Consider the following 10,341-nt stretch of genomic DNA (forward strand, 5'->3'; position numbering starts at 1 on the left):
TCCAGGGCTTGGATGCCTTTGCCCTCCCTTCCCGTGCCCCCCTCCCCCAGATCAGGGGTTGTTGTCCCCCAGGGGTCAAGGCTTCAGGGGTCTCTGCACCCCCATCTGTGCCCCCCATGCCTGGTTTGTGCCAGGAAGTGGCTTTTTCCCCTCCCTCCCCCGGGGCGGGGCCCCCATCCCTCAGCTGGGCAGGGCCCTACTTTAGGTCCAGCTGGAGGAGGCAGTGCCTTTTCCCCTTCCCTCCATCAGGGGCTCAGAGGGCCGCGGCGCTCGCAGGTGAAGTGAGGATTTGGGGGCTCTGTTCCTGGGTCTCAGGTGAGCCCCTCCCGGGGGACCCCCCTGCAGGCAGCGGGTAACTGCTGCTGGGCCTCCTGGAGGTGCGCCGGGCGTCCTGGAGATGACACTGCGGGGGTCGGAGCATCTCACTCTGGAAACGTTGGACCCGGCGCTATCTGGTGCCCTCTCCTCTGGGTGCTTCTGTGCCTCGCTCTTCTTTTAGCGGGTGTAGAAATGGGCTCAACCCCCAGGCTTCCTTCGCAGCTTGCGTTTCCCTTCTTGGTGGTGGGCGCACGGATCTGCGCGCACGGCCTTGCTGCCAGCCCCACTGGATGGCGCCTGGGTGCGGGGCCTCATGCAGGCTCTGGGGGGTGCTCTGGTAGGGCGTCTGGAGCCTGCTGCTTAAGCTGGCAATGCCAGATCCGATCCCTGGTCACGAAGCCATGCACAACTCTGGTTCCTCCCGTGACATCGGCTCTGACGACTTTTGGAGATGGGCTTGGATTTGACCAAATTGCTACTTGTTCGGGCTTATGGCAGTGGTGAAGAACAGCCTGGTGCTGGGAGGCAGCATCCCCAGGGCAGCAGGCAAGACATACTGGGGAGCAGGGGATCCTGCCCTTGCTCTGCCTGAACGGGGCCCCAGCGGCAGGTCCCTGCAGCTGTTCCTCAGGGCGTGGATGGACCCCCAGGCTGGAGTTGATGGAATCAGAGGCCCGACGATGTGTGGGTGAAGCAGGAGAGTTGCTACCTGGCCATGGTGACTCCTTCATGTGGTGTTAAGCAACCTGTGGGCAGCGGCTGGGCTGCTGGGGCTGGGGGAGGCTGGTGAGGGGGGGAGCGCCGCAGGGCTTGAGTGTGAGCAGCAGCTGCCATGGGGGCTGCTGCTAGGACAGTACCTGGAAGCTAATGAAGATGAGCCTGGCCCCCGCTGAGGCTGGGGTGGGGCCTCGGGGCCTTCCTACTACTCTGTTAAGAGGGGAGGAAGCCAAGCACATATCTGGGGAACCTGCGTAGATTCACCAGGGACTTGGGGGTGGGACCGGGGCCCATCTCCCAGAGCGAAGAGCCCCGCTTCTCTTGTCCCGTTGCAGGATATCGCCCGGATCCAGCTGAGGCCCCAGCTTCCCTGCTCTCAGATTCATAGATGTTAGGGTCGGAAGGGACCTCAGTAGATCATCTCGTGGTGACCTTCGCTCAAAGAATGCCCATGGACGCTAGTGGCTTGGGCATTGGAAGGGCCATGCAAGTAGCTGCACCCATACCCGCGGTTTGGGGTGTTTAGGCGCTTGCTCGCTGGCTGGTGGCGATGTTGGGAGCCCCAGGCAGGCCGGAGCCCTGTGCACTGTTCTGGTGGTGGCTGTTGGTGCCGCAGGCGATTGGGACAGAGGAAAAGTCTCGCTGGCAACAGGAAAGCAGTTAACCCAGGCAGGCTGTTGCAACCCACCTCGGGCTCTCTCGGGAGATGCCCCTTCTCTGCCAGCACAGCTTAGACGGGCCTGCTGCAGCCTCCCAGAGCCAGGGGCGTTGGGGGTGGGGGAGTCTAGCCAGCCCTGCACCTGCCTTCCATTGTGCTAGGAGTTCCCTTGCTGTGGGGATCTGCTGCCTCAGCCCACACAGGTTTAACTCGCTCTGGGTGGAAGCAAGGGACACGGTCTCTCCTCGCCCACAGAGGCCAGGTGTGCGAGAGCCTGGCTCCAGGAATGACCTCGACCCCCGCTTGGCTGCTGGGCCGGCGCTGCCTTAGCGCTCCCGCAGCCCCTTGTGGAACAGAAGGGGGTGGATGGTAGGGGAGGAGGTGCAGTTGGCCACACTTCTCGTTGCCTGGTGGCTCCTGATTTTGCTCATCAGACCTGGCTGGTCAGGTGCGTTCGTAGTAGCGGTGGCTCAGTTCACAGCAGCTGCGTTGCACCCAGAAGCGGGTCCTTTCGGAGGTCTGGGCTGCAGCTGGGGGCTGGCAGAGTGAGCTTTGACCTACTAGGAATTGGTTCCCTAGCCAGCAGGGAGACCTGGGGTGAGCGAAGGAAGCTGGATGGACCTGGGCTCCTTGAAGCTGCTTGCTGCTGATTGGTGGGTGTTAGCCCATCAGATCCCAGTGCTGGACACCCTGGATTTAGCAGGTGTGAGCAGCATGGGGACGGCATGTGCTTGTCCCGGCTGGGATCCTGGATCCTTCCTAGCTTCTCATTAGGTGCGGTTGTGCCTAGGGGCCACCCCAGGATGCTGCTCAGTGCTGGGAGAGCCGAGCAGCCTGGTACCAGGGAGCTTGCAGATGGAGGGGCTGAGGCCATTGTGGGGCAGGACCTCGTTTCCGGGATGGGCCCGTGGTGCTTCACTGCCTGCTGTAATGAATTGGGGAGGCACTGAGCTCTAGAGTCAGCTCGTGCTCCAGGGCTGTCTTGCTCTCCCCATGACAAGCATCCTTGCCGGGATTGGGGGGGGCTCTTGAAAACTAGCCGCAAGCCTCTGCCTTGGCTCCCCTTAGGAGGGGATGCGGATGCAGGAGTTGGGAGGTGGGAGATGAGGACAGAGTGAGTCTTCGCAGCAGGGTGGTGAGCTGGTTGGTGTATGTGGCCTACCCACCTTCACCACTTGGGAGACTGGGCCCCTTGGCGGCCTACAAGCAAAGCCCAGTTACATCTTCAGGATGCTTTTCAACCCACACCTGCCTCGGTGACCTCAGACATTCACGTTGCTATGTTCAGCTTCAGCCTGCTGGGCCTTGCTGAACAGCCTGGCTCTGCCCCTCTCCAGCCCTGGCCGGGTAACAGGAGAATGAACGTGGGGGTCCTCCAGTAGTGTGTAGGGGCCTAGATCCCAGAGATTGGGTCTGCCAAATTCATGGTCCTGGGAGCTGCCCTCCCTGTCTGCTGCTTCCCTCTGGCCCCATTTGGAGCTGACCAGAGCCGTACTCTGTAGCCGATGCAGCAGCAAAGTTGAGCTTTTTGGCCCCGGGAATGCGGCCCTTGCGTAACTGCTCCTTTCGGGAAGGGCCGCGAGCAGGAAGGAAGCGCTCTTCCCCGCTGCGGCCCGGCTCGGCACTAGGGACCTGGACATCGTGCTCGGGTGGCTTCCAGAGCCCTGGCTCTGGGTTTCCATTGCCTTCCTGCTTTGGAAGCAGTGTGGCGGCTTATGGTTTTGCTGATGGGCTGGGTACGGCTGGCTCCAGCACTTGCCTGCTTGCTGCTTGCAGTGTCCCGCTTGCTTTGGCCTGAGCTCTGCTCGCTCTGGGAAGCAGATGGGGAAGGGGAACAGGGGCCTGACAACAGGCCAGAAGGCTGCTGGAAGGCAGGCTGGCAGTGGGAGCCCTCAAGCAGGGCATGCAGAATGGAGATTTGAGCGGTCAGCAGCGTTGGGCACCTGGTCAGAGGCCTCTTCCCCACTTGGGACCTTGGGAGTATATGGAGGTGGGGGGGTCTCGGAGGAGGCAGGAAATCATTATTTCCTGAGGGTGTTTTGGCCCTTGGGTCTGGATCCAAGCCCGGCCTGCCTGGGTCAGAGGCTGCTGGTGCTGGTTGTGGGGGCAGGAAGCAGCCCTGAGAGGGTGCCCTGTGGCCCCACAGACCGGGAGATGGGGCAGGAAACATACCTCATCTTGCTCGTTAATCCATGAGCTAACGGGTCGGCTTGGTGCTCCTGTCCTTCCTGGCTGAGGGTCTGTTAGGTCAGATGCAGCTGCCAAGGGGTTTTCTCCAAGGGGCTCTACTAGCACCAGCCCATGCCAAACGGGCCCTTCTGCCACTGCAGCATGCCGTGGAGGTGCCTGGAGCCAGCTCCCAGCCACGTCGGTGCATGGCCGGCTGTGTACCCCCTCACCCGTCCTTGGCATTGCAGTTGTCCCCCAGATCCCCTCCACCCTGTTAGGGTTCCCACGTGGCTGTCCCAGCTCTGTCTGCATCAGCAGCTGGGGCCTTAGCCTCCCTGGTACTAGCGCTGGCCTCTGCTCAAGGGCCCAGTGAAGGCTCTGGCTCTGGTACCCCAGTGGCCTTGGGCAATGCTACTACATTCCCATGGCTAGTGCAAGTTAACTTGCTTCTGCCCATCCAGCTCGGGCTGGCAGCAGAGCCCCCTGGCTCGTGAATGCTTCCCTGGTGCGCCAAGGCAGACAAAGCCCCTGCAGAGGGGCAGAAGGGACCAGTCCCATGTACTGGGGTGGGGGGTGCCCTGTCTGCCTTTTGGAGGTAGCACCAGGAAGGACAGGCCAAGTAACCTGCCTGCCAGCATCTGCAGCACGCTCTCCAGGACCTAAGGAGTGCAGAACAGTTGAGGACCCTGCCTCCCCCACCCTTCCCCAGGGGTTCCCTGCAGATTGCCAGGGTAGCCCCAAGCCGGGGGTGGGGGCAGAGCCCGGGGCACATGTCAGTCCACACACATGAACAGACAGACTGCCAGGCCTGTGCCGCTTGCTGTGCAGGGAGCTGTGCCCCCTCCCCTGTGCGGAGCAGGCCAGAGGTGCTGCCCTGACCTCAGCCCCGCGTGGTCCCAGGCGCGTTCGGATCCCGGCTTGTCTGGGAAGGAGAGCTGCCAGGATTGCTGACTCACTCCGGCGCTCACAGCGAGCGCCTGGAGCCTGCTCCTTTTTGCTGGCTGCTCTGCTCCTTAAGTTGGGGTGGGGGGCAGATCTAAGTTGTCTGCTCTCACACAGGCGTAACGGGCTGCTGTGGCTGGTGGGAGGGTTCCAGGGCCAGCCTCTGGTATGTGGTGGGGCCCTAACTCTGTCCCGGCTGGCTGGTCTGCAGAAAGAGATAATCCCTTTGAAGCCTGTGAAGTACCAAACCTCCCCCTGCTATAGCCCAGCCCTGGACAGTGTCCTCTGACCTCATGCAGGCCTGCTGAGCCACCCCGGCCCTGTCGTGCTCGCAGCTGAGCCCCCACCCCCCCACAAGAGCTGGTGTGCGCTGCCGAGGTCTCCGAGCAGCTGGGCCCCAGGCGCTACCACAGGCCAGGCCATGACCAGCAGAGGTGCCGCCAGGCCCAACGGTCAGTCACAAGCCAGCAAGATCTGTCAGTTTAAGCTGGTGCTACTGGGCGAGTCGGCTGTGGGCAAGTCCAGCCTGGTGCTGCGCTTCGTCAAGGGGCAGTTCCACGAGTACCAGGAGAGCACCATCGGGGGTGAGTCGCTGCTTGCCTTCGCTCCAGTCCAGGCGTCCTGCCCACGTGGCTGTAGAGAGCCCGGGCTCCCAGCCTGCAGTGAGCAGCAGGGAGGCAGCTCAGCTGCTGGGGCTGCTTGCTGCTGCTTGAGGGGGTGCTCGCAGCTGCAGTGGGTCGTGTTGTCATGCGGGTGGAGCATTGTCGGGAAGGGGGGGATTAAACATCCGGATCTGGTTCCTCCCAGGAAGAGCTGGGGGAGGCTGAGGCTTCGACTTGGAATGACCTAACTGGGGGCAGGGCACAGTGTAGGGCCTCAATCTCCCAGGGCCTGATGAGACCTTGGGGGGTGCTCTCCCCTCACCACCCAAGGGGCAGGGCCTAGCCTGCTGACTCCTCTCCCCACTTGCCTTTGCCAGCGGCGTTTCTCACACAGTCTGTCTGCCTGGATGACACAACGGTTAAGTTCGAGATCTGGGACACGGCCGGCCAAGAGCGGTACCACAGCCTGGCCCCCATGTACTACCGGGGTGCCCAGGCAGCCATCGTGGTCTACGACATTACCAACCAGGTAGGCCTGCTTCACACCTTGCTCAAAGATTCTCAGAAGTTTAGGGCTGGAAGGGACCTTGTGAGATCATTGGGTCTGGCCCCCCTGCTTTAGGCAGGAAAGACTGCAAATAACCAGCAAGGTGTGTGTCCAGTCTCCTTTTGAAAATCTCCGGGATAGGTGCCTGCAGCACCCCTGCTGGGAGCCTATTGCAGGGTCTGGTCACACAAACCATAAAGAAGTGTTTTGGGTTTTTTGTGTTTTTGGGGGGTGTTTTTGTTCTTTGTGTGTTTTTTTTTTTTTTTTTTTTTTTTTTTTTTTTTGGTGGATCCAATCTGACTCCTTCTAGGAGTTTATGACCATTGCTCCTGGCTTTGCCCTGGGGCGCTTTGGTGAATAGTTGTTTGCCTAGTCCTTGATACTCACCCCAGATATTTGTCAGCTGCCACCAAATCTTGCCCCCCCCTCCCCCCAAAGTAGTCTTATTTTCTAGGCTCAACAGTCCCATATCTGTCTGCCTTTCCTCATGGCTATCTCTTAAGGAGGGGCTGGTGGCCAGCTCTTCCGGGCACTCCGCAGGGCTCCCTGCCTCTGCTCCCTGGTAGGAAGTGGGTAAGACTTTGCAGCCCTCTCAAGTGTGGCGTGTTTGTCTCAGGGACCACATACTGGTAGAATGCAGGGGGCTGAAGTCTGGGCCACAGGGGCAGCCTTTGTCCGCCATGTAGATGGAGGCCTCCATACAGTGCTGCAGAGGGGCCCTGCGGCTCCATGCCCCTTGCCAGGTGTGGGTGGCTGGGAGCCACTTGCTGCTGCCATCCAGGCCAAGATCTGATGCCTTGTCCCTCCCCCTCCAGGAGACGTTTGCACGAGCAAAGACATGGGTGAAGGAGCTACAGCGGCAAGCCAGCCCCAACATCGTGATTGCCCTGGCAGGCAACAAGGCTGATCTCGCCAACAAGCGCATGGTGGAATATGAGGTGAGGAGCCAAAGTCAGGGCTGCCATGCCTCTTGACCCCCTCCCTCAGCTCCCTGGGGTCTCCTGACCCACAGGCCTCCAGCTGGGTCCAAGAGACCAAGGACCAGGACAAGAAGTCATTGGATGCCTGGGGGGGGTGCAACCCCCACACATGTGACCCTGTCCTCTAGGAAGGACCTGCTCTGCAGCTATATGCAGGGCTCACTCTGGCACCTCCATCTCTTCCAGGAGGCACAGGCTTATGCAGATGACAACAGTCTGTTGTTCATGGAAACCTCGGCCAAGACGGCTATGAATGTTAACGACCTCTTCCTGGCAATAGGTGAGACCCTGGCAGAGGCGTGGGCAGTCGGATTGTGGAGCTGCCTGGTCCCACAGTCCCGGAGTGGAGGCTGCAGTCAGGGGAGAGCCCCTTGTCCTGCTGCTGGAGCACTTGATTGACCTATCGAGTCTCCCCTTGCACTCCAGACAGTGCTGCAAGGCCCTGGGGTTAGTGGAGACCAGAATGCTATTGGCAGTGGTGCTTGGTCAGGAGGATCTGGAAGGGAGATCAGAGGGGAGGCTGCTGTCTGCTCAGCTGGGTCTGTCTAGCAGTGCAGCACTTGGCACCTGCTAGAGGCTCCTTGGTGCCTGGCTGCTTAGCACTTCTGAGGTCTGGGATGGAGCATTGGCACTACCTAGCCCTGGGGCCACTGGGCCCCCCGCTTGGGCTTGTGGGCTGGGGCAACAGTGGCAAGCAGGCCAAGCTCCTGAACCCAGAGAAGGGTGGCCTGGGGCTGGGAGATGTCAGGCAGGGGCAGCTCTGTTCCTCCTCTCCCCTCACACTCGATCTCTCTTGCTGTCTCCTCCCTGCAGCAAAGAAGCTGCCAAAGAGTGAGCCCCAGAGCACGAGCGGTGCGGCAGGGCGGCCCCGGGGCGTGGACCTCCACGAGCAGAGCCAGCAGAACAAGAGCCAGTGTTGTAGCAACTGAAGGGGTGCGAGTGGCCGGCGCACGAGGAAGAGCGACGATGTAACCTCCCCCTGCCCCCGCCCCCTGGCGCCTGCCCTCCGGCAGCTCCCGCTAACGGCACTTTTTACTGCTTTGACACCGCCAGGCGCCCGCCACCGCCACCTGCGGGATGCAACCAACTGCCTGCCCGCTGGGGACAGCAGCTTCCCAACACAAACTTTTCTCCACTTTGTATTATAGGCGCCACTCGCTCCCGCAGCTGCTCGTCCCCCGCCCCAACCCCTCTCCCGGTAACGCGTGTCCTTGGTCTGCTAACATCTCTCTTGCCCTCCCCTTTCCCACACGGGGCAGGAGCTGAGTGAAAGGGGCAGCGGGGACCCTGCGGGCAGCTGGATTGCTCCTGGTGGCGCAGCTTCAGGGGGTGTCTCCTTTTTTTTTCTTTCCCCCTTCTTTCATGGATCCATTGTTTTAATTCCTCTCCTGTTCCCATGTGCAGGGGGGAAGCTGCAGTGTCCTTAATTTTTACCCAGGTGGCCTCTTTTATTTTTATTTTTTCTGTCAAGGGTTGGAAGTGATTTTGGGGGAATGGGGGTGATGAACATCTGGCCCCTGCTAGCCTGGGGCCTAGGACCCCCTCCCCCATCACCCTGTGCATGCCTAGAACCCCCAAATGCACTTCCACAACCAGGCAGTTCTGTTGCTTTTCCCCTTCCCTGTAACCCGGCCTCGCCTAGGCCAGGCCCACGTGCCTCGTGTCTCTGCTGGGGCCCAGTGCTGTCTGGCAGACCCACCTGGGCATGGGTGTTTTGAGGTGGGGGTGTTACTGGGGGTGACCCCTCCCTTGCTCTCTCCCTCTGGCCTCCACAGTTGCCCAGGGCCCTTTCCACTTGCACTTTAGTCACAGACGTCCACACGGGCTGCACCTTGGGTCACGGTCAGGTCATGCGCGCGGGTGTTCGTGGGGAAGGGGCCGTTGCCCAACTTCCACCGCCTTCTTTGGAGGATCTTCTCAAAGGCTTTGTGCTCCATGGGGCAGAGGGGCCAGGCACCTTCAGTCCCATGTGGCGGCAGGGGCAGCTGGGGCCTATGTTGCCCTGGGGCAGGGTTAGGGTGAGGGTGGGAGCAGGGCGGGGGAATGAACCAAGCCTAAGTAGGTGGAGACAGGGGAGCCTCACGCCTTGCTGAGCAGAGCTGGGGTGCGGGGAACTGGCCTGGCAAGGGTGGGGAACCCAGGGGCCTGGGAAGGGCCAGACTGGGAATCCTGCTCCATGCGGGAAGAAACTTGGGCTGGGGATGCTTTTTTCCAGGCCCCTGGCAGGGGATGGGGGTGGCCTGGAGGCCCTGGCGAGCTCCACCCCCACAGGCTCCTGGCACCAGCACAACAGGGGGGCGCTGCCACAGTGTGGGGTGAGCATCCCTTCTCCCCAAGTCCTCACGCATAGCTGTTACGGGCATCACAGCCTCAGTTACACAGCACCTCTCGGCAGAGGCTTTGGGTCACAAGCCCCGTCTCCGCTGCCCACAGTGCTGGGCTGTGGGTGTCTGCAGGCATTTTGCCCTCACCTCTGCTGGCTGTCCACACTGCTGCTGAGCCCACGTGGCTTGCACGTGCCTCTGCCAACCTTTCCCGGGCAGGACCCTGGTCCCACCGGGCCTCTCAACCCTGTTCTTGCTGCAGTGACCCACCGCTGGCCTCTGCCTCTAGCCCCCCTGCATCCACCCCCCTCACTGGGGTGGGGAATACCGTCTACACCCTCCTCTGCTTCCCAGGCAGTGTTGGCACTGGGGGCACAGCAGAATCGGGCCCCCACCCTCCCTTACAGGCTGGTCTCTTTCTGGCTCAAAGCCTGGACCAAATTGGGACACTGCAGCTTGAAGGCTTTTTTCCCCCCCTTCCTGGCTCTTTCCTTTGATCAGTTTTGATGTTTTTTTTGTTTTGTTTTTTGTTTTGTTTTGTTTTCTTTTGGTTCTTTTTGCTTTTTGAGAGAGCTCCTCCATCGCCCTGAAATAACAATCATGGTAACACCCCACTGCTGACTGACCCATGTATTTAATGTAAGTAAACCAGAAACCAGTGTATTCGACTGGCGGCTGCTGCCTGGTATCTGGGGACAGGGGAGTGTGGCTGGGAGTTGGGCGTGGGGAGTGTTTGCAGTGCTGGAATTGGAGCTGGGGGGGAAGAATAAACTGGGGCAGAGCCTGGGCCTCTGCCAGGCCTGGGGATTGCCCTACTCTGCTGGGAGCAAGCAGCAGATTTCATAGACATTAGGGCTGGAAGGGACCTCAGAAGATCGAGTCCAGCCCCCTGCCCCAGGGGCAGGAAGTCAGCTGGGGTCATAGGATCCCAGCGAGATAAGCATCCAAATTTCTCTTGAAGGTGTTCCACGTAGGTGCGTAAACCACCCGTGGTGGCAGGCTATTCCAGACCTTGGAGGCTTGGACAGTAAAAAAAAAAAAAAAAAAAAAAAAAAAAAAAATTTTTCTTTTTGCGCAGCACGAA

At 60.5% G+C, this 10,341-nt stretch overlaps 1 protein-coding gene across 1 annotated transcript in view; it reads left to right on the plus strand.

Moving 5' to 3' along the window:
- Positions 1-9,925, plus strand: part of RAB5B (RAB5B, member RAS oncogene family) — a 10,293-nt gene extending 368 nt beyond the window's left edge. Inside the window, exons 2-6 of the mRNA XM_006035208.3 lie at positions 5,104-5,388; positions 5,784-5,935; positions 6,769-6,891; positions 7,120-7,213; positions 7,747-9,925. Of these exons, the coding sequence (XP_006035270.1) occupies positions 5,226-5,388; positions 5,784-5,935; positions 6,769-6,891; positions 7,120-7,213; positions 7,747-7,862 (648 nt within the window). The 5' untranslated portion in view covers positions 5,104-5,225 and the 3' untranslated portion in view covers positions 7,863-9,925. The remainder of the gene's footprint in view (positions 1-5,103; positions 5,389-5,783; positions 5,936-6,768; positions 6,892-7,119; positions 7,214-7,746) is intronic.
- Positions 9,926-10,341: the final 416 nt, after the last annotated feature.

Source organism: Alligator sinensis, unplaced genomic scaffold, assembly GCF_000455745.1.
Source record: "Alligator sinensis unplaced genomic scaffold, ASM45574v1 scaffold1065_1, whole genome shotgun sequence".
In the NCBI taxonomy this organism is placed as follows: domain Eukaryota; kingdom Metazoa; phylum Chordata; order Crocodylia; family Alligatoridae; genus Alligator; species Alligator sinensis.